Source organism: Gaeumannomyces tritici, assembly GCF_000145635.1.
Source record: "Gaeumannomyces tritici R3-111a-1 unplaced genomic scaffold supercont2.5, whole genome shotgun sequence".
Taxonomy (NCBI): Eukaryota; Fungi; Ascomycota; class Sordariomycetes; order Magnaporthales; family Magnaporthaceae; genus Gaeumannomyces; species Gaeumannomyces tritici.
Window position 1 is genome coordinate 1,374,395 of NW_008804549.1, and position 22,139 is coordinate 1,396,533.

Sequence of the window (22,139 nt, forward strand, 5' to 3'; positions counted from 1 at the left end):
TCACACGCCCCAGCCCCCGACCCTCTTGGTGCCCGGGGCCATCTCGTCTAGGCTGCCCATGGACGCGCGGTGGAGCGACCGCGTCGCGATGTCGGTCCGCACTCGCACTCCCGGGTGGACCGGGTCCGCCTCCTGGTCCGTCTCCTGCTGCTGCTGCTGCGCGCGGCCGCCGCCTGCCGTCGCCGCCGGGCGCTGCGGGGACGGCTCGCTAGACCAGACCCGCGTCTCGACGGCCGAGCCCGTGGGGCTCTGTTCCCACCGCGTGGCCGGGTGCTGCTGCTGCTGTTGGTGGCGGCCGGCGTGCGGGCCGGCGTCCCTCGACAGCGGTCGGCCGCGGTTGCCGCTAGCCCCAGCGCCTGGAAGAGATCCAGATGCGGATAGGCGGGATGAGATGTCTGCTGCCATGGCTGTGGCCGGCGCCGGCGACGGCCGAGTGTTGCTCTTGTGCCTGCCGAACTTGGGGAAGGAGAGCGGCGGCATCTTTAGCGGCGTCGCCAGGGTGGTGCGGAACAGCCACGGAACTCGCCGGGGGAGTTGGATCTCGTCGTCGTCGTCGTCGTGCGAGACGATGGGGAGCTGGCTGTGGGTCGAGGCCACGCCGGCCGACGGGGGCACCGCGTCTCCCTTGGAGGTGCTGCCTCTGTGATTGGGCGAGGTGGTCGAGAGGGGCTGCTCGTGGTGCCTGTGAGAAGACCGTGTTAGGTATGAGAGATAGATGTAAAGTTGTAGAGCACACTTGCCGCCCGGGCCTGGGGCGTGGAGGAGAGAGAGAGTAAGCTTACTTGGCCAGAGACGACTTCCTGTCAGCCGAGAACGTCGACGCCGCCCACGACTGCAGCGAGTGCGGGTTCCTTCCCGCGCTGCTACCGCTGCCCTTGCGCGGCCGGTCCGGGTCGTACTCCTCCTGCAGGCCCGGGAAGACGCGGCCCAGCCCCAGGGCGAGCAGGAAGCGGCGCCAGGTGTTGATGGCCTCGCTGCTGGTGCCGAAGAAGAGGAAGATGGGGATAGCGGTGACGACGGCCACGTAGTTGAGCTGCATGAGCCCGAAGCCGGCCTGGGCGCTCGTGACGTAGAGCACCCTGTTCCACAGCGGGTTGCCCTGCACCACCGAGAAGCTGTACGGCTCGGCCCACGTCGTGTCCGAGGACACGAGGTTGCGGTACAGGAAGGCGAAGGTGAGGATCGCGTAGGGGAGCAGGATGGAGAGCGTCATGCCGTAGAGCTTGCGCTTGGTGCGGTTCGCCCTCGACGCCACGCTGCTGTTGTTGGAGTGGACCGCGTCGGTGGTCTTTTTGATCGCTCGGAAGCGTTTGAACGCCAGGACTGCACACGCTGAAGTCAGCTCTCCGTTCCGCAAGTGAGGGCGACGACCTTTGTTTACCCATCCTGAGGGGGCACTAACCAGAATATACCAGAGCCCCCACGCAGAACACGGGCTGGGCGAGGACGAAAAAGGTCAAGGACAGCGGGTTCGACGCAAGGTACGGCTCGCACCCGAGCAGCGGCATGATGGCGTAGCGCGTCTGCAGGAGCGGGTAGGTCAGGGCGACCTGCAGCAGCGGGAGCGGGAAGACGATGGCGGCCTGGACGAGGTTGCGGCGACGCTTCTCGGCGTGCGTCAGGCCCGAGACGCGCGAGAGGTTGAGCTGCTGGGCCAGGTGGCGCATGATGACCATGACGGAGGCCGCGTACAGGGTGCGGAGCGGCAGGATGGTGTAGGCCTGCAGGTCGCACCAGCCGGTGCCGTCGTACCAGCTCGCCGTGTCGTCGTCGCGCCAGATGAGGCCGTTGATGAAGTAGATGGTGTTCATGAGCATGACGACGCCGCACAGGAGCGTCGCCCCGAACTCGCCGTTCTTCCACAGCAGCCGGAACGGCACCCAGATGGCGACGTTGGCCAACACGGCCAGCACCGTCCGGCAGACGAGGTCGGCGACCAGGCCGGGGCTGCTTGTAGGAGGCGGAGTGTCTGGCGTCGACATGACTTCTGGAGTTTTGGAAAGTCCTGTGATGGCTACAAGTCAAGAGAGGGAGAAAAGAGTCGAAGCAGCGCAGCTTCCGAGATACGATGGTGCCCTTTCTCGCTCGAGAAACTAGCAGCTGCAGGTTTTGGAGGGCCCGAGACCTTTGTCTTTGATCTGGGCATGTTTGCTCCTCATGTATCGTCCCGGGGCAGGTCAAGAACAGCACCTGCTTTGCCCAAAGGGCGGACGTTGTCGGTAACCATTTTTGGCCCTGAATAGAAATGTCATTGAGAGGGCCTATTCAGGTTTGATCACATCTGATATATGGGCAAAAGCCGGATGCAGCGGCGCTGAAAGGCGAGGGGCGGAAAAGGGACAGCAGTGATAGGTATGGGGGCGGTTTGGGTTATAGAATTGAGTCTATTCAGAACTTCTATTCAGACCAGAAAGCGGTTTGGTGGATAGACGCCGCGCCCCACACAACAGCCGCCCTCGCTGCACCCGGAACGAGCCCCCGCGCTCGCTCAGACAAAAAATAAGTGACAGATAGCATTCCGCAAGCAAAAGCAATAGGCGGGCTATTTCGGGTCCGGGCGGCGCAGAGAGCTGCTTGGCCTGCCATCTGCGAGGCTGAATAGCCGGGACGGTGGCGATCCGAGGTGAGCACGCGCTGCCATTCTGTGATAGGAGTCTAGAGCCACTCCCTTGTCTCGGTGTTCTTGCGGGATTTGGGCTATAGAGACGAGTTGTAGTAGAATGCGCATCAGAACCCAACGGCGTTTGTCGTTCTCGTCGAGCGTTTGATGCTGATGTCGTAGATGTTCTCCCCTTTTTCGCCAGTACCTGATTGATGCTACGTCGATGATTGGCCAATCAAGACGCACGAGCCACCACACCACCACCTCATAGTCCGTGCGCAATCTAATCCGCGCGTGGTCAACACCTCTGCGCGTCGCGATGCGCCCGCAATTGCAGCTTGGCCTGAGCTCCATGCTGCCCCCACACGAGGCGCAATTGAAAATTCGCAAACGATAGCCTCAAAAAAAATCCCGAGCACTCCACCAGAAGCTTGAGCCCGCCACCATCCCACCACTCACTCGTCGCCTCTACCCCCAGCGAAACCTCAGCCATGTCGTCGTTCCTCGCCCGCCGCGCCGTCGCCGCCCCGCGCATCGCCGCCCGGGCCTTCAGCACAACCTCGCCCAGGTCCCTGGCCCGCATCCAGCTCATCGGCAACCTGGCGGACGCGCCCGAGCTGTCCGTCACCAGCAGCGGCCGCGAGATCGTCAAGTACGCCATCGCCACCAACGCGGGTCCCAAGGACAACCGCAAGACCAGCTGGTTCAGGGTCACCAGCTTCGAGGCCGAGGGTCCCCGCAGGGACTTTGTCCTGGCCCTGCCTAAGGGGTGAGTCGACGGTTTATAGTGATGGGAGTGTTGAGGGGAGGGGCATACCCTTGTGCTTTGAAGAGGGGTTAGGGATATGGGTCCAGGGGCTGTCAAGCACCCCTCGTCTGCTTTCTGCTTTCGTGGGCGAGACGGCATGTGGCATGTTGGAGTTATCTAGTCACTTTCGTTTCCCTCATTCCTGTTGCTGACCATTCCCCTCCTCTCTCCGCAGCTGTATGGTCTACGTCGATGGCGATGCTTCCATGAATACCTACGAGGACACAGAGGGCAAGTTGCGCAGCGCCCTCAACATCACCCAGCGTAAGCAGATCCTCTCCCCTGGCACTATAGTGTGGGCTGCGCAATGCTGACTCCTCGTGTAAAAGGCAACCTTGAGCTGCTCAAGCGGCCCCAATCGCATGAGCAGGACCAGCAGCAGGCGCCACAGCAGGAGTAAAGACGCCAACTCCTGTGACGGGGAGTGAGGTGACGCTCTAGCCTAGAGGTAGAGTCATGAGCCTACAACTAAGAGTGTCTTGCCGACCTTTCTCTCCTATTTGGGCTCGCTGGCAGCTTTATAGCGGATTAGCCACTACTGTCGATAGTGTATGTATTGGCTGTTGGGGCGAGCACCCGCAAATGTACACTATTCTGCCCCTAATGTTATGATATTAAAGACATCTCAAATTAGAGATAGCTTCGGAAGTGGTGTTATTGATGCTAGCTGCGGCTTAAGAGGCGCTAGGTGTCGAATGCTGTCAAGTTGACTGTCTTGCTTGGGGCTAAGGGACACATAGTTGAGATGCTCTCCCTCCCCCTAAACTTCACGACACATCAAGTAATAATCAGGTCTCTACAAACAAACTACCAAGACAACGCCATCATGAAATTTGTCTTTGCCTCGTACCTAATCTGCATACGTCAATACGGCACTTCAGACCAACACACAAGAGTCCATGCAGCCAAACCCGGCCGCCACCCCGCCCTCCTCGCTCTGGTCCCCCTTGGTGCGCAGGAGGTACCCGCCCGTCTCGTTGCGCAGCACCTCGCCCGTCCTGTTGTTCCAGAGGCAGGTCCCGAAGACGCCTAGCTCGCAGATGACGCCGCCGCGCTCGACCTTGCCGTTGCGCAGGATGACGTTGGCCACGGGCGGCGGCGTGATGAGCTCCATCAGGATGTAGGACCGCCAGTGCGACGGCCCGCCCGGCAGCGACCCCAGGAAGGGCGGGATGGCGGCGCGGTAGTGGTTGTTGCCGCCGCCCTCGCGCTGCGGCTTGAGCACGTGGCGCAGGCACTCGCGCGCGTCCAGCGCCAGCCGCCGGCCCTCGAGCCCCGCGGCCGAGCCGTCGAGTGGGTGAATGTTTGCAAACGTCCGCCGCAGCGCCTGCGAGGCGGCCGAGTCCTCGGGCACGAACCGGCCCAGCCCAAGCGGCGGGGGTGGCGACGAGGACGACGAGGAGGAAGGTGGCGCGGCGGCCAGCACCTGCTGCACTTTCTTCATGCCCGCCAGCTGCGTCAGCACCGTCGGGCACTTGATGGCCCCGGACCGTTCGATCTGCAGCCGCCCGGCCCACGCCGCGTCGTCTTTGTAGTCGCCCGGCCCGTACCCCGCGCGCATGTACACGACGGCCACCTCGAACGCCCGCCCGGGACTGCTGGGCGGGCTGTAGAGGAGCTGCCGGCGCGGCGTGGCGGCCACGGTCGTGCGGGCCAGGATCTGGGAGAAGGGCAGCCTGAAGACGGGGATGTGGGCCTTGTTGTTGCTGCCGCTGCCGCTGCCGCCCTGGACCTCGTACTCGAGGTGGCGCTGGTCAAAGACGTTGCGCTCGCCGTCCTGGACGAGGAAGACGACGCAGCGCTCGTGCCCGAGCTCCTCCGAGGCCGCCGGGTAGGCCTCGAAGGCGGCGCGCAGGCCCGCCGCCAGCTCCTGCGTGCTCTGGTTCTCGGGCAGGTCGAGGCTGCCGGCGGGGCGCGGGTCCCCGAGCAGCGGGTACTCGGCCCTAGCGAGATACCTGTGCAGCGCCGACGTCTGTGCCGAGAGGCCGCCAAAGGAGGAGGCGATGGTGTTGAACTCGACCTGCTTGACCTGCGGCACCGAGTCGGGCGCGGTCAGGTCCTGGTGTACCATGTAGTCAGACCTGAAGAGGCCGAGGGAGAGATCCTGTGGCGTGGTGGTAGTTCTGTTAGTCATATATTTGGTGGCAAAGGAGAAGCTAGATCTGGCCTATGCAAGATAACGAACGCACTTGGACATAGCCTTCTTCTTTGACCTTCAGGTGGACACCCCATAACTTGGAGATGAACTCGTCTCCATCCATGACCCTAGGTGGAGATGGAAATTTTGTGTTAGTGGGCACCTCTCTACCCGACGCATCTTTTACCATCTCAAGTACAGGAAACCACCCACTCCTCGACCATTTGGCGGAGAAAGTCCTCGTCTTGACTGATCTTGGCATAGAGCTCATTATACGGCTTCTGGGCGGCCTGAGCCTGCTCGAAGCAGTTCTTGGGGAACGGGCTGGGAAACAGCGTCACCGCGACGCTCGTGGCCAGGACGCCGGCAGGGTCGGCCTCGGCGGCCACCAGGACCGGGGGCGGGCGGACCGCGAGGCCATGCGCGATGGTCCAGTCCTTGACGGTCTGTACCAGCCTCTCCGTCTCGGCATCATCGAGAGCAGGAGGGCCCAGGGAAGTAGCGGCGCCTGGTTGTGTTGATGGCATGTTTGATAGTACACGATAGACAAGGTGAGTTTGTCAACCAAGATTCCAAACACACCAAGAGTTTCTGCTCGGCCCACAGTTTTAGGAAAGACGGCGTGGCGTTCCAGCCCCCTCACAAGGCTTCTCGCTCCGAGTATTTGTTCACCAGCCTAATTGCTCGTTCTAGAACCCGGATTCGTCAGCGGCGGCCCGCGCAATAATCCCGCTGTCTGAGACCTCCGCTGCCGCTCAGCAAGGACCCCGCGACCAGGATCGAGACCCACAGCCCGTGCTCCCCACAGCACAGCTCACTAAGCCTGATCCATACACCCTGGGGTTGGGTTTGCAGCTCTTCTCCACTTTGTCAACGCCCAACAACACTGATAGTTCAGCAACATCCCAACTCGGGCTGTTTTTCGCTGTGACAAAAAAAAAACTCGGCCCATGCAGCATGAAGCACGTGGGGTCCGCGCACGGGCCACACACGGGCACCATTTTTCAGCTTGAACCCTGCGCGATTTCGGCCACGTGAACACCCGACAAAGTCTCTGATCCCACACCCAAGGTCGCGCCCTGTCGCGTCGCCCACCTTCCCTCCAGACTCTCCACCCACACGTCAGCGTCGCCCTCGAGACTCTAGCACGCCCAGCCGGTCGACTGACTAGTGGTGATCGGGGAGCGTATAGCACTTTCACCGCCGTTGGAGTCGCCCGCACTCTTGCAAGAGACGGCGCTTTTGTTCCCACTGCCGGGTCCCGAAGGTGGTATTTGTTTGCTCTCGACAAGGTTCCTCAGCTTCCCTGCTGCCGTTGGTGGCACCAGGCCAACCTTCCGCCCTCCAATCAACATCATCCTGCCATCAATGGTTTGTCCAGCCTCTTCCTCCGTTCCTCCGTCTTTTCATTTCCTCGAGCTGCCTATGGCGCGAGGCTTTTACCTCTCGCAGAAGCCTGCCGAGAAGTCAATAGTCGGGTCGGAGCTCGAGGTGCGCGTGGCACGGATCTTTGGCCCTCGCTCCGCTCTCCACTCGGACATCTCAATGCCTGTCTTGATCTGGGCGGCAGCTTCCTGGTCCGGCTTTGCGCCTCGACATGGCTTCTCTTTAGGATCATCTCTAAATACCATCACCCGCGCCTACTCGAGATACCTTTTCTTCGTTTTTCCTCTCAGATCCTGGCCACCCTGGATCGGGGGTAACCGCTCCGGTTCTCTTCCTACTCTCATGCATCTCTGCCTTGTTGCGTCAGCGTCATAGTTGCTGCCAGCGCCTCTTTAGGTGCTCGCAGCAGTCCTGCGGGCGGCTCTCTCTCAGTTTCGTCTCAGCTCCAGCATCCTCACCTGGCCTCATGGCCGCTACCGCATTTTTTTTATTTGACAGTACGGCCATCCGCCCACCTTCACCAACTAACTCACGTCTAGTAGTCGCGTGGCTTCAAATAGTCCTTCTCGTCATGGAAGACCCGTGGGACTTTGACTCGAACAGGCTGGTCCGGGAGCTTTGCACGGATAATCACTCCTGGACGCCGCCTTCCAAGGGCACCCGTCCTGACCCTGCCGCCCTCGAGGAGAAGATTCTTGACCTCGAGGCGGATGGCGAGTTTCTCTTGCGCTATGCCGGCACCACAGTTGACGTGTTCGCCGATCTGGGCATCAAAAAATTCCCTCACAAGCGCTTCTTGCTGGCAGCCATTGAGCAGTTTCGAGCTCGCAGCAAGAAGTATCGTCATGAGGTCAAAGGCGAATCATCTCCTGGTAGAGATGAGGCAGTTGAGCCATCGGTAAAAGCTACGGATGCTGTCAACTCCTCCTTCCCGCTTGGACCAGAGCCCCTCGTACCAGTCTCGTTGATCGAGGCGAGGCCTGAAGCGGATGATGGCCCGCGCAAGAGGAGACGCCTAGCACCACGAAACGTCGAGCCCACGCCTAGGCGCGACACGCCTCGCGCAATACCTAATCAAGCCGACACAGTGATTGGCTTCGCCCCGGTTGCCGCCAGCACTGAGGTCCAAACGGCTGCCAGCACCGCCGAGTCACAACATGACTTCCAGCACTCAGTTTCCGAGCACCGCTATTATGCAAGCAGGCCCATACTGTCGGACGATTTCGAACCAGATGCCGACCCGGCCGGAGAGGATTTCGGCGTCCTTGACCCAGGGCACCTCGAATTCTCGTTCACGTCGGGAATCAGCGCCAGCCGCCCTGCTGGCCATCGCATTGCCATGTCCCGGTCGATGAGGAAGTACCTCCAGACTAACCTTCGCGGAGCGCCCCTTGCCGGGAAGAAAGTGCAGCGCGCAAGACAAGCCACTCCTGACGTGGTTCTCAGGCCGTATGGTGAGAGCGACTCGGAAGGCTACGACACCGATACCTGGAAGGAGATGGAGGAAGAGCGACTTGAGCGCGAGCAGAAGACGAAGCAGCAAGAGACCTTCACTGCAGATGAGATTTCCGGATTTTTGGAGAACTTGGTCTCAGAGCTGGAGGAAGAGTGGCGTACCGAGAAGCTCCCCAAGCACCAGAATAAAGCCCACAGCGTCTGGAACAACGCTCGGCGTCGGGGAAGCAATAGAGCGCACCTTCTCCGGCTGACGAAGAAGGAGGCGACTGAGCTCGATGCTCGTCTTTCCAAGATCTGCGACTCTATCAGCGATGATCAGACCTTCCAAAAGGCGGACCTGCCTAAGCACCGAGAGTCTCTACAACCGACTGTGTATGCCAGGATGCACAGTCACTGGCTCATCGGCGTCCTCAGCAGCCTCACTGAGCCTGAGCGACCCAAAGTTGCCCCAAGACCGCGACCTCCAAAGGCTCCCAAGGTCAAGTTGATCGAAGATGGCGTCGAGGCCGACGAGCTGACGAGCGATTCGGAGTCCGACGACATCGGCGATTTCGTTGTGGATGATGGCGATGTGTCTATGGAGGGTCCTGCCCCCGAGGTGATAGAGAAGGACGGGGACGCCGCCATGGATTCCCAGGACGACGCGAATGTGGATTCTGGAGTGACCGCCCCTGGAGATTTGGACGTTGACGAGGACAGGAAGCCTCTTCTGTCAGACCTCGAACGCCAGCCGGCCCCTAGCCACGGAATAACTCTCCCGGTTGACGAGAGTGAAGTCATTGATCTGACGGGAGATACGCCGAAGAAGCCCCGCTACCCTGCACCTTCTTCGCTTCCCGCCGACTCTGTGCCACCTATCGCGCTACCGGCATCAACACTCAATGACCCAGTAGGCATTGCTGCCTATGGGCTGGAACACTGGCAGAGCCTGAGCGATGGCAAGCGGATGGTCATAACCATGCTGTTCAATCTCGACGTCGACACACGTTCGGATGTCTTTTCGCGCATCAAGTCACTTACGCCGGAGAAGATCGAGAATGAGCTTGTCACGCCCTCTTTCGGACATGTTCAGAGGCCACCACTGGACAGCCAGAGCAGCCAGGCAAGTGTGGGCTCGCCGGAGCTTCACGCTGCCTGTGTCTTCACCCGACTGTTCTTAGTCTACACCGACCCCAGCCAGAAGCCCGACGCGCAGTCCTGGATAAAGCGTGTGCTAGGAAGAGTTTCAGCGGAGAGGGTCTTGAAGACACGAGACAGGCTTGGCGAATTCAGCAACTTCATGGCCAGTATCGCAGACACTTTCCCTCAGCCGGACAAGGTTCTCGAGGACGTCGATTTCTCGGATCTAGAGGTAGAAGGGTCTCCGTCTAAGAAGCGGAAGCAGGTGAAGCGTGACAAGGGGGCGATGGACATGCGAGAAAACGACAAGCGACGACTGGAGCAACAGGAAGAGCGGAGGCATGCACTGCGCAGGCAACTGGCGTCCATGGGCACCGTGTCGGGCGAAAAGTCGCGGCTTATCATCAACGAGACGAAGGAGGAGTCGCACGGCCTAATCTACGTGACAAACCAGATGGCTGATAGCATCAAAGACCATCAGATCCAGGGCGTACGCTTCATGTGGAATCAGGTCATCGCCGACGAGGAAAACTCGCAGGGCTGTCTGCTCGCCCACACGATGGGCCTGGGCAAAACCATGCAGGTCATCTGCCTCCTCGTCGCCATAGCCGAGGCGTCCCTGTCGGACGACCCGTCCCTGTTCTCGCAGATCCCCGAGGAGCTGCGGGAGTCCAAGACCCTCGTCCTGTGCCCGTCAGGCCTCGTCCAGAACTGGCTAGACGAGCTCGCCCGCTGGGCGCCGATGGGAATCCTGGGGAAATACTACAAGGTTGATGCGGAGCTTCCAGAGCTTGAAGACAGGTTCGGCGTGGTCCAGGAGTGGGCCAAGAACGGCGGTGTTCTCATCGTGGGCTACCCAATGTTCCGAATCCTCTCCGAGAGGGGTTCAGAGGCCGAGGTCGAGCTGCTGAAAGAGACGCCCAACATCGTGGTCGGAGACGAGGCACACCACATGAAGAACTCGGCCTCCAAAACAAGCATGCACACAGCCCGCTTCAAAACCAAGACTCGAATTGCCATGACTGGGTCCCCGCTGGCAAACTCGGTCAAGGACTACTACGCCATGGTCAACTGGGTTGCTCCAAATTATCTTGGACCGCCCGAGGAGTTTGCCTCGGTCTACGCAACTCCAATCCAGGAAGGCCTCTACCAGGACAGCAGTTCGGGCGAGAAGAGGAAGGCGCTCAAGCTCCTCAAGGCGCTCAAGGACACGGTTGCACCAAAGATTCATCGCATGACCATGGCCGCCCTCAAAGATCAACTGCCGCCGAAGAAGGAGTTCATCATCTACGTTCCACTGACCAAGCTTCAGATGGACGCATACTCGATGTACATGGAATACTTCTCACGCACCGAAGTGCGGGAAAATATGCCGTCAATCCTGCATCTGTTTGACCAAGTCAGCCAACTGAGCATGCTCCTGGCCCACCCCAGGGTTTTCTTAACCAGGCTGAAAGAGATTAAAGACAACTGGGGCAAGGGGACGGTCTCCGCGAAGTCCAGGGCGGCCAAGGACCAGGGAGAGAAGGGGAGTAGGGGTAAGGGGGAATCTATGCTGCCGCGGGACCTTGTTGGAGAACTCATCAAGTGCCTCAATGTTCGCGACTCTGGAGAGTTTTCACTGTCCCACAAGATGGTTGTTCTGCTGCGCATCTTGGAGGAGGCAAAAGCACAGAAGGACAAGGTGCTACTCTTCAGCTCCAGCATCCCAACCCTCGACTTCCTCGAAAGCGTCATGAAGACTCTCAGGAAGCCGTACTCGAGGCTCGATGGCAAGACCGTGATATCGAGGCGCCAAGGCTTGGTCGCTAAGTTCAACCAGAACCTGGACGAGGTATATTTGATCTCGACGACGGCCGGCGGCGTTGGCTTGAACATCCAGGGCGCAAACCGCATTGTGATCATGGACTTCAAGTGGTCGCCAGTCAACGAGCAGCAGGCCATCGGGCGTGCATACAGGATCGGCCAGTCCAAACCTGTGTTTGTATACTGGCTCATTGTAGGGGGTACCTACGAGCCGAAGCTGCATGGCAAGGCGATTTTCAAGACGCAGCTTGCATCGCGCGTCGTCGACAAGAAGAACCCGCACTCATACGCCAACAAGTACTCGTCCTGGACAGAGCAGCCCAAGGTCATGAATCGGACGAGCGACTTCAGCAACGCAATGGGTCACGACAAAGTGCTCGACGCCGTTTTGAAGTCTTCGGCTGACGCTAGCATCTGCGAGGTGGCGCTTGGCGATCTGTTCGAGGAGGAGGAGCCAGAGTCGACGCTTTCACCCGAAGACCTCGCGGATGCCGAGAGAATGGTCAAGGCGAACCAACTGCGTCTCGCAGACCCTGAGGCTTACGCAAGGATGGCTCAGCAACAAGCTGCGATTGTGCCGCCACCCCCTCCCGAGATGCTGCCTATGGGCTTGCGAGCACCACAACAGGCCGTCGCCCCGGGCTGGGCCGCCCCGCCGAGCTCCGTGGCCCGGCCGGCACAGGCGAACGGCGCTTCGTCAAATGGACAGCCTGCTCCTATAGAGACTCCCGTGCCTCTGCCAAGCTATATAACGCAGCAGGAGAAACAGAAGTCAAAGGTACCATCCTCGCCCAACCAGCCGACAGACGGCCAGTGTCAGTCTAGTCTGGCTCGATCTCGGATCAAAAAAATAGTACTGCATTGCTCGGGGGCGGCGACAGGTGACGCGCTAACACAACAACAACAACAAACTCAGACACCTGACGCGGCGGTGCCTAACACAACCACCCCGGCTGCTAACCCCATTGGTCAGAACACACCCCTTACGGTGGGGGTGCGCCGGGCGCAAGGGAATGGACCCCAGGGAGGTCCTCAGCTTTCAAAGCCAGCCGAGGCCGTTCCTGCTCAAACCCAGGATCCCCCAAGCGCAGTGGCTGCAAAGCCTTTGAGCGAAGCTCAAGGACCCACAGAGCCCATCGCTGCGGCAGGGACCGCATTCCGGGCTCAGGGTCCGTCGGACCTGACCCAATCGGAAACCTTCCTTGCTGAGATAAAAGCCCGAGCACCCGCTTTCGTGAAGAAGACGGACGAGAAGATGGTCTCTAACATTGCCCGAATCTTCGGTTACGAGCTGAAAAAGAGGGACAGGACGGGACTGCCGTTGATATCGGAGACAAGGATCATCATAGACACCCTAACTCGCGACGAGGGTGTCTGGACAACACTTATCACCAAGAATCCAGTGGACCTAGCTCGGATAGCATCTAAGAGTGTCTCCCAGCTTGAAGAGATGGTCGATAAGCACCTCGCTGAGCGCGCAGGTGCTTCTTCGACTAGCACTGATCCCGGCACATCCAGCAGCACGCCCATACACAAAAATGCGGCGGCAGCTCCTCGACAGCCGTCCCGCCCACAGGATTCTGATGTATGAGCCAAACTCTTCTTGTCTCTTCAGGGATGGCATCGACAGTTCGAATCGCCAGTTCCAAAACCTATCTCCAGGCTCGCCTCGACAGTTCGAACCACGTCTTGTCTACTACGCCTCTGAGCATCCGAGTGCGCTATCACCTTTTATCCCCCCATCCCCCCCAAAGTAGGCCTGGTGTGTTTCTAGACTCGGTTGATTAACACTAGCTTCTTTCTCGCCTCCGTCATACAGCGTCTGCAAAGATTTGTGAGCCTGAACGGCGGGTCGACACAGGGCAGCCCGAGCAGCTCAGAGACTAGACAGCCGACCAAGAGCGAGCAGGACCTGGAGGTCATGAACGAGGTCTTTCGACGTAGGAAGGCAAAGACGAAATCGGGACGCGACAGGCCGGCGCGCATGCCGAACTGGGCCGTGGAGGGCATCCAGACGCCGCCGCAGCGGAGGGCGGGTGATGATCCGCAGACGCCCGTGGTGCTTGACGATTAGAAGCCGATGCTGCACCAGCGGGGGCCTTGAATGTGACATCTATTCACAGCGCTCTTCTTTTGGTTTCGGGTTTTTTTTTATTCGTTTGTCTGTCAGGTCTACGGGAATCCCGCGGGAAATGTCTCCTTTCACCACACATTGCTTGTACAAACAATCCTAGACTACGGTAACACCATATCGGCGGGGACTCTTTTGCGATCCGGGATGGAGCTTCGGGGGGATACAAAACATGACACTGGGAAAGCGTGGAGGAAAAAGAAAAGAGAGAGGGAAAAAAAACATGACACAGGATCATCTCTAATGGGCATTTGTTTTTAGCCTCCACACATATACCCCAGCGCGGTTTTCACACCCCTTTCACTTTGTCCACTATCGGACATCATATTGGAGTACCGGGGAGAATGGCGAGCTTGAACATGTTATGAGATGCCTAGCCTTGTAATTTTATGAGTGTGAAGTGTGTGTGAACGCGTACATAGGAATGCTGCATGCCACAACAAAGATGGTCTTTTCCAGGTACGCCGGCACGGAAATGCACCAGGAGCGTGGTAGGGGACGAGGCCGATCTTGCGCATGATGTGTGTTTCTTCTAGCCGTCTCAGAAAATAGTCCTGCAGGGTCTAGGACATCTTTCTGCCCTTGGCCGCTGACATGGTACCGCCAGCAGCGTCTGCGGTGGCATGACAGAGCGACTTTCCAGCCTTGTCAACATCGAACTGCTTCTAGCTCATTTATGCTGTGATGGAAGAATCCCACATCAGATAGAACCACGGTGAGGGAAATATATATACGACCGGATTGGGATGCATAGAGAGGAAACCCACATGTAGTTATCGGTTCGGCTCTGGGGCTGATCACGGGCCGACTACATGTCCCGCTGTCTGCGAGCCGACGAGCGGGTTTTATCGACGCATTGATATCAGATCAGGGTAGCTTTCGGCCCGGCCCCCCTCTTCCCCGGAAATTGATGACCCCCACACATACGGCTTTCATATCTGCTTGGCATATGCAAGACGGCGGGAGTGACTTTGGGACGAAGACGAGCGTGGGGGAAAGCACGTACGGATCCAAGACTGGAGCAGGTTGGCGCCAAAAGAATGGAATAAACCATCTAGGGCGTGACGGTAACCAGCCCATCCATATATACAAAAAGCAAACCCATCCAATAACGCCACCCGGGTATTCCCAGCCGATAACTCCTGTGTTGTACAAGTAAAACCCCGACTAACAAAAGAAAGGGTCCAGATGAGTGTGGTGGTTGTAGCCGATGCGCATGGCGTGACTGTAAACGAGCGACTGTGATCTCCCCTTATCGTACACGACCCCCTATCGTACATCGGTCTCTCCATATCTTACACATGACCCTTATCGTACATGGTTCTTCCTATCGTACATTTGTAACCGCCTCAGCACCTCAGGCGAGGCGCCTTGTTTGCCGTGGCCATGTCAGATAGCTCGCGGGGGCGAGACCTGATGGCGGTGGCTTTGGCGCGAGCTTAGTTGCCTATGGCTATAAGAGAGACAGGATTGTCAGCTCAGAAATAGGATGGACGATTTGATCTGAACCTGCACAAACAAGCAAAGGGTTACTCACAACATCCGCTGCAGAGGTTGCCAGACGGGGTGGGGGTGTTGCACTTCTGGCAAGTATGGTTGACTGTACCCATGATGCCTGAGGGTCCAAGGTCGATGGTTTGTGAGAGGAGCGAGTTGACGGAGGAGGGATGGTTGTGGTTTGGGGGCTTGAGATGTAGCTTGTTGAAGCCTCGAGGTCCTGAGAGCTGGAGAGAGGTGGACTGGGGAGGGATGCGGAATAGGATATAAGAATAGCGACGTGGAGGGTGAAGATGATTGCTTTATATAAACGATTGGGGCGTGATATCTCATCCAATGTCGCCGAGGTTTCTATGACAAGATCTAACGCCCACCAAAAGATGCATCAAATACACCTGGCTTGTCGCTCTGGCCAACATCACGGGTGGGCATCCATCAGACATTTCCCGACAAGAGGTTCTTGAGATTGGAGTTCCTGCCATGTTCACCGAGATGCAGTGTAGGTGACTGTGCGCTTGGCCAAGACGGCTGGCCAACAGTCAGTTAGCATTACAAGGTGGTGCTGTGCTTCATATTCTAGCGCTGTATGTTTGTGGGCCTGCTCTGTTCACCGAGGTGTAGCAAAAGCGCCTACGAGGCTAGCCGTCACTGTTGCTCCTCAAGCGCTGTGCCATTTGGTCAGCGCCAGGCGAACTGGAACCCACACCGTCAGCCTAAGCTCTTGGGCCAATCACATGTTACAAAATCCGGCAGTGCTAGTGTTGTCGCCGTCAAAGGTTGGGTCTCGTGACTGATGGCCTTTCCACCTCGAACACAAATACGACAGGGGCCATCACATCCGGCCAACGACGAGAGCTCCGGGATTTGGAATGCATATAGGAAGCCCCGACTGAGCCCGAGAGGCGGGTCTCGGCTGGCTTTGGGTTACGACTAGCAGCAGACGGGTGGCGCCGGCATCAGGTCCGTCGGGCTTCAGCTGCGGAGGCTGCGGCTGGCGGCGCCGTCCTGTGGATGGGCCAGAGTGTTTTATTGTTTCCTGTGCTGTTGTGTTTCTAACCGTCAGAGTTGCCTCCATAAAAGGATCTGTGATTTCTTTGCTGTCATCGTCGGCCTTTCTCGGCATTTGATCCAGCTAATCGAGCAGAATGCTGCGCTGTCTTTTTACCCTTGTGTTTTCTCGTAAGGGACCATCGGCCCCACCAGGATCGAAAGTTTATTGAGGGGCAGTGCCGTGCAGTGCAGTACAGTGTGTTGTTTCCACAGCCGAATGCGCGCAATTTGGAGAGCCGAGGCAACAGAAGGGGAACCAATCACGGACGGCGCAAAGGTAAGAAAGGCCGGAACCTTGAGCGACTCGAGAAGAGCGGGCAAACATAGTGGCTCCGAAGTCCGATTCGGCACCTGCGAGTCCCGCAGCTGACCAGACCGCTTTTCGACGTGATGCTTTGGCGCTAGCATCGACACGGTGCGACAGGGCCGGTATTGACCATCAAGTCCAACCAGGACACACTGTGCTGTGAATTGATGACTCTGGCTGGCCCAAGACTCGCTGTAAGCAAAAAAATAAGAAACGAAGGAGAAAAAAAGGCTAAGAGGAGGGATCAACCCGCCGCCACGGCTTTTCTTCTCGAACCCAAAACCCAATTCTTTCTGTTCTCTTCCCAGCAGCCCATCCATCTGGAATCGGGCCAATTGACATCCAAACACGCCGACGGTCTTTCCTGATCGACCCATTATTCGGTAAGGCCTCCTCTGACGAAGACGCACACCCCGTCTGCTGCCCGCAATTGCCCCTTGTTCTGGGCCCGGCTTATGGACGGGACAGAGTGACTGGCTGACAGAAGACTCGCTAGACCTGAAAACAACAAGACCGCACAAGAAACCACCCCCTCAACCCCAGCAATGGACGCCGTGCTCCGCCAGTCCAAGGCCCTGTGCCCCTTCCTCAACAAGGCGTCGCCCGCCACGCTGCGCGCCCTGTCGACCAAGGCGTCGCCCACCCACCGCCCCCGCCTCTCGCCCTGCGGCGGCACCATGTCCAAGCTGCAGCTGCTGGCCGGCCGCTGCCCCGTCATGGGCAAGGCCATGGCCGTCCAGTCCGCCAAGGTCCGCGCCGGCTCGCTGCCCGTCGGCCTGGCCGGGCTGCACACCTCGCGCAGCAAGGACGCCCGCGCCGTTGACGGGCCCGTAGTCACCCCGCGCGACAACTTCCCCCGGGCCTCTCGTCCGCCACGGCCCGCCCTGCCGCCGCCGCTAGCGTTGCGGCTGCCGCCCATGCCGCCGCCACGGCCTCGGGTGCCGGCGCGCACGGCGGCGCCAAGTTCTCGTACGAGGGCTTCTACGAGGCGGAGCTGCAGAAGAAGCACAAGGACCGGTCGTACCGCTACTTCAACAACATCAACCGGCTCGCCAAGGAGTTCCCGCGGGCGCACATGGCGGACCGCGAGGAGCGCGTGACGGTGTGGTGCGCCAACGACTACCTCGGCATGGGCCGCAACCGGCGCGTGCTCGACAAGATGCACGAGACGCTCGACGAGTACGGCGCGGGCGCGGGCGGCACGCGCAACATCTCGGGCCACAACCGCCACGCCGTCGAGCTCGAGGCCACCATCGCGCGGCTGCACGCCAAGGAGGCGGCGCTCGTCTTCAGCTCGTGCTACGTGGCCAACGACGCCACGCTCGCGACGCTGGGTTCCAAGATGCCCGACTGCGTGATCCTGTCGGACAGCCTCAACCACGCGTCCATGATCCAGGGCATCCGCCACTCGGGCACGCGCAAGGTCGTGTTCAAGCACAACGACGTGGCCGACCTCGAGGCCAAGCTGGCGTCGCTGCCGCTGCACGTGCCCAAGATCATCGCCTTCGAGTCCGTCTACAGCATGTGCGGCTCCGTCGGCCCCATCGAGGCCATCTGCGACCTGGCCGACAAGTACGGCGCCATCACATTCCTGGACGAGGTGCACGCGGTCGGCATGTACGGCCCGCACGGCGCCGGCGTGGCCGAGCACCTCGACTTTGAGGCGCACCGGCGCGGCGAGCCCCGCGGCACCATCCTGGACCGCGTCGACATCATCACGGGCACGCTCGGCAAGGCCTACGGCTGCGTCGGCGGCTACATCGCCGGCTCGTCCAAGCTGGTGGACGCGGTGCGCTCCCTGGCGCCGGGCTTCATCTTCACCACGTCGTTGCCCCCGGCCACCATGGCCGGCGCCAGGGCGGCCATCGAGTACCAGATGGAGCACGACGGCGACCGCCGCCTGCAGCAGCTCCACACGCGCGCCGTCAAGGAGGCCCTGGCCGCCCGCGACATTCCCGTTATCCCGAACCCGTCGCACATTGTTCCGTAAGTCTGCTCGGAGAGGAGAGGAAATTAGAGAGCATCAGAATGCTAACTGGCCATGTCACGTTGTGTTGTAGGATCCTGGTCGGTGACGCCGAGCTGGCCAAGCAGGCCTCGGACATGCTCCTGGGCGACCACCGCATCTACGTGCAGTCCATCAACTACCCGACGGTGCCCGTCGGCCAGGAGCGCCTGCGCGTGACGCCCACCCCGGGCCACGTGGCCGAGTTCCGCGCCGACCTGGTCGAGGCGCTCGACTCCATCTGGACCGAGCTCGGCATCAAGCGCACGTCGGACTGGGCGGCCCAGGGCGGCTTCATCGGCGTCGGCGAGTCCGCGCACGAGGCCGGTGAGGACGCCAAGAACGCGCCACTCTGGAACGACGCGCAGCTGGGCATCGAGCAGGCGGCCAAGGAGATCCTGGCCGCGGGTGAGCCGCCGGCCGGTCGCTTCACCGAGTCGCTGCTCGAGCGCGAGGCGGTCACCCTCGGTAGGGCGGCTGCTGCTGCCTAAGGAGGCCTGCGTGGGGGAGTTTATGTGGAAGTGTGTGTCGCCTGGTACTACTGGTGGGCCGTGTGTGCTGTTTGCCTTTCGTAGGGTGTGGTTTCTATCGTGTAGAACGGCGGGAGCCTCCCTTTTGGATTCTGGACTTGAGAAGACAAATTGAACCATCAGTTTCTGTGGCTGCCGGTTAGCAGAAATGCTGGCCGAGAAGCTCGACTAAACTTTTATGTCTCGCATACCTGCCTGTGATTACATTGCTAGTGACTCGAGAAGCCTGCTTGGATGGTGTTCAACAACGTGACTCGACGTGTTCACGCTGCGTATTTTTTTGCCTAGTGCCCCGTTGCTTCCGAACCGCCTTGGTCCAGCGGGTGGCGGGAAGGGAAAACAAAGAATGGATAAGAAGAGAACAAAAAGGAATGGGCCAGGACGTGGTTCGCCGAAAGAGTGAAGCAAAAGTTCAGACCATTTGGGCCTGGTGGGTGGGCTGGCAGGTTGATATCATGACGACCTCAAGTCCCGGCGGCGGAGGTGCTGGTGCTGCATCAATACAAAACCGGAAGAAAGTCACTTAAAAAAAAGTAAAAATAAAAAAGGCAAAAAAGATGACTGCCCAGCCTATATTAAACCGCCCGCAGGGTGTGGCAGCTGCGAAAACCCCGTTTAATGGTTTTCTCCGATTTTTGTTTTTATCGTCCGCACCCCATACGGGGGATCGAACCCGTGCTCCCAAATCTGTTAAATTAGGGTTCAACGGCTTACCGGTTAACCGTTACACCAAAGGGCGATACCTATTAAGTGTCCGGGCTCGATGACTGGAGGAGTCGGGCGGGCGCTTATATGGCCTGGGCGCAGGGCAGGCTGGGGGCAGCAGGCAGCAAGGCAACAAGGAAGGAGCGAGGCACGGCGAACTGGGTGGGTGGTGTGTCTGCCTCGCAACCTCGTTTGATATTGACATCAGATCCTCATCAGCCGACAGCCACACCCACCTGCGCATATTTGACGTCGTCCCTTTTGGAGGTTTGCTGCTGCCGCACGTCGAGTTCCTTTCCTCTCGGCAAGTTGGTTCACCCACACTCACAGCAAAACGTCTGACATGCCACCCACCCAGACACTCCAGGCTTACTCGCCCTCCTCTTTTGCCTGAACCACCTCCATGGCTTCCTCTTTTGCACCACCCTCCTTGCCCTCCCCCTCCCCCTCCCCCTCCCCCTCCTCCTCTGGCGCGTCCAGCTCCATGGGCAGATCGTTGACGGCAACCACGCTTCCGTCCTCGGGGTCGTGCCGCCTCAGCTGCGCGAGGTCCAGCCAGTCCGTGTCGCCCTCGGCCGTCGAAGTGCGGCAGTCGGCCAGCACGTCCAGAAAGGCGGGCACAAAGGTCCCCCTCCCCTGGCAGCGGCCGGCCGCCACCTCGGCCGACAGGGTAAAAAGCAGCAGCGCCGCGATGGCGGCCACGAACCTGTCGCCGCCGGGGTGCGAGACGGAGCAGGCGGCGCTGACGACGGTGCCGAGCGAGCAGCCCGTGCCCGTGACGCGCGAGAGCAGCACGTGGCCGTGCGAGAGCGAGCAGGCGCGGGCCGGGTCGGCGACGAAGTCGGTGGGGCCCGTCATGACGACGACGCAGCGGCGCAGGCGGGCCAGGCGCACGGCGAGCAGGGCGCGGGCGGCGTCGTCGCGCGCCGAGGGCCCGCTGTCGACGCCGCGCTGCTGGGGCAGGTCCTGCGGGTCCTGCGGGTCGCCGCCCTCGGGCGGCGCGCCCTTGAGCCGCAGCTCCGACTCGAGCTCCACGTCGAGCACCGTCGCGATCTCGCCCTCGTTGCCCTTGATCACGTCGAGGTAGCCGGCGGCTAGGATGGCCTTGACGGCCGCGCGGCGGACGGCGGTGGCGCCGGCTCTGTGGATGTTTTTTTTAGCTAACATTCTGAGTTAAAACCTTGACGGAAATCACACACATACCCTGCTGGGTCAAACACCACGGGGCGGCCGGCCAGGTTGTAGGCCTTGATGGCCTTGATATAGTTCCCGATGCCCTCCGGGGTGACGGTGCCCATGTTGACGACGAGGGCGCCGCCCAGCCTGGCGAGGTCGGCCGCCTCCTCGCCGTAGTTGGACATGATGGGGGAGGCGCCGACGGCGAGGGCGACGTTGGCCGAGAAGTTCTGCACCACCAGGTTGGTCATGTTGTGCGACAGCGGCGTGGTCTCGTGCATGGCGCTAATCACGCCCGGCACCAGGGCCAGGATGTCGGCCGGGTCCCGCGGCTCGGCGGTGCCCTCGCGGGTGGCGAACGGGGGCGGGTCCCGGACGAGGCGGCGCAGCTCCCGGGCGGCGGCCTCGGGGTCCGGGCTGGCCACGATAGCGCTCACGACAGCGACGCCATCAAGCCGCCTGAAGGGCCAAACCTCGGACTGGTACAAGACGCGCTGGACGTTTGTGTGGTTGATGCCGCCGATGGCCACGGCCGGCACGAGCTTGCAGGCCGGGCGGCGCGTCAGCATGCCCAGGATGTACTGCAGGCCGGCCGTCCCCAGGATGCTCTTCGTGTTTGCCTTTGTGGGCGTGGCAAAGATGGCGCCGACGCCGAGGTAGTCGGCGCCGGCGTAGCAGGCCCTGATGGCCTCGAAGCCGTTGTTGGCCGAGATGCCGATGATGGCGTCCGGGCCGAGCAGGCGGCGGGCGTCCTGCAGGGACATGTCGTCCTGGCCCAGGTGCACGCCCTCGCAGCCGACGGCCAGGGCCACGTCGACGCGGTCGTTGATGAGCAGCGGCACGTTGTGCTCGCGCGTCAGGCGGTGCAGCCGCGTGGCCACGTCGACGAGCTCGCGCGTGTCGCTCGTCTTGTCGCGGTACTGCACCACCGTGACGCCGCCGCGGAGCGCCTGCCCGACCACGGCGCAGATGTCGCGCCCGCCGAGGACGGCGGGCGTCGAGTCCGTCACCAGGTAGAGGCTGTAGTCGACGTTTTTGTTGGCCATGGCTGGCTGGCGGGCTGGTGGTGGGTGGATGATGATGATATGTTGTGTGGCTACATTTTATCGCGCACTTCATGAGGGTGGCACTGGCTGTTACACGCAGTCAAGACCACTTACTCGACGGATCACCGAATGAAACAAATAAATGATCCTCACAAAATCGCCCGTGACCACCAAAAACGGGAAACAACCACAACCACCTCACCATTTTCAATGCTTTAGCATTACAACACGACAGCGAAAAAAAGTTGGGTTAAAAAAGGGAATGTATTGTTTTAACCTTCAATTTCCTTTATTCGATTTTTTTTTTACATTTACTTTACTTAGTGTGGTTGCTGAAAACGCTCAAATTCGCAGTCCCTTTTTTGAGTATCATTTA

The 22,139-nt window shown here is 60.0% G+C and overlaps 7 protein-coding genes across 7 annotated transcripts; 3 read left to right on the plus strand and 4 right to left on the minus strand.

The window, feature by feature from the left end:
* GGTG_09450 (hypothetical protein) lies at positions 1-2,091 on the minus strand (the record flags this gene model as incomplete). The annotated part of the gene is made up of 3 exons (XM_009227300.1): positions 1,403-2,091; positions 783-1,323; positions 1-682 (listed from the first exon to the last, which is right to left on the minus strand). The coding sequence occupies exons 1-3, from the start codon at positions 1,980-1,982 to the stop codon at positions 1-3; spliced, it is 1,803 nt and encodes a 600-aa protein (XP_009225564.1). The 5' UTR covers positions 1,983-2,091.
* Positions 2,092-2,922: 831 nt separating this feature from the next.
* On the plus strand, positions 2,923-4,091 carry GGTG_09451 (hypothetical protein). The gene is made up of 3 exons (XM_009227301.1): positions 2,923-3,371; positions 3,586-3,674; positions 3,740-4,091. The coding sequence occupies exons 1-3, from the start codon at positions 3,094-3,096 to the stop codon at positions 3,808-3,810; spliced, it is 438 nt and encodes a 145-aa protein (XP_009225565.1). The 5' UTR covers positions 2,923-3,093; the 3' UTR covers positions 3,811-4,091.
* Positions 4,029-6,270, minus strand: GGTG_09452 (glutathione synthetase large subunit). The gene is made up of 3 exons (XM_009227302.1): positions 5,761-6,270; positions 5,600-5,675; positions 4,029-5,514 (listed from the first exon to the last, which is right to left on the minus strand). The coding sequence occupies exons 1-3, from the start codon at positions 6,072-6,074 to the stop codon at positions 4,288-4,290; spliced, it is 1,617 nt and encodes a 538-aa protein (XP_009225566.1). The 5' UTR covers positions 6,075-6,270; the 3' UTR covers positions 4,029-4,287.
* Positions 6,271-6,595: 325 nt separating this feature from the next.
* Positions 6,596-13,880, plus strand: GGTG_09453 (SNF2 family ATP-dependent chromatin-remodeling factor snf21). Its single transcript, XM_009227303.1, has 4 exons — positions 6,596-6,918; positions 7,473-12,094; positions 12,233-12,901; positions 13,136-13,880. Exons 2-4 carry the CDS (start codon positions 7,505-7,507, stop codon positions 13,388-13,390), a joined length of 5,514 nt encoding a protein of 1,837 aa, XP_009225567.1. The 5' UTR covers positions 6,596-6,918; positions 7,473-7,504; the 3' UTR covers positions 13,391-13,880.
* Positions 13,881-14,886: 1,006 nt separating this feature from the next.
* GGTG_09454 (hypothetical protein) lies at positions 14,887-15,376 on the minus strand (the record flags this gene model as incomplete). The annotated part of the gene is made up of 3 exons (XM_009227304.1): positions 14,887-14,900; positions 14,985-15,186; positions 15,338-15,376. 3 exons carry the CDS (start codon positions 15,374-15,376, stop codon positions 14,887-14,889), a joined length of 255 nt encoding a protein of 84 aa, XP_009225568.1.
* Positions 15,377-16,490: 1,114 nt separating this feature from the next.
* Positions 16,491-19,127, plus strand: GGTG_09455 (5-aminolevulinate synthase). The gene is made up of 3 exons (XM_009227305.1): positions 16,491-16,684; positions 16,798-18,287; positions 18,362-19,127. The coding sequence occupies exons 2-3, from the start codon at positions 17,377-17,379 to the stop codon at positions 18,795-18,797; spliced, it is 1,347 nt and encodes a 448-aa protein (XP_009225569.1). The 5' UTR covers positions 16,491-16,684; positions 16,798-17,376; the 3' UTR covers positions 18,798-19,127.
* GGTG_09456 (hydroxyethylthiazole kinase) lies at positions 18,660-21,991 on the minus strand. Its single transcript, XM_009227306.1, has 2 exons — positions 20,745-21,991; positions 18,660-20,682 (listed from the first exon to the last, which is right to left on the minus strand). Exons 1-2 carry the CDS (start codon positions 21,761-21,763, stop codon positions 19,911-19,913), a joined length of 1,791 nt encoding a protein of 596 aa, XP_009225570.1. The 5' UTR covers positions 21,764-21,991; the 3' UTR covers positions 18,660-19,910.
* Between the last annotated feature and the right edge of the window lie 148 nt (positions 21,992-22,139).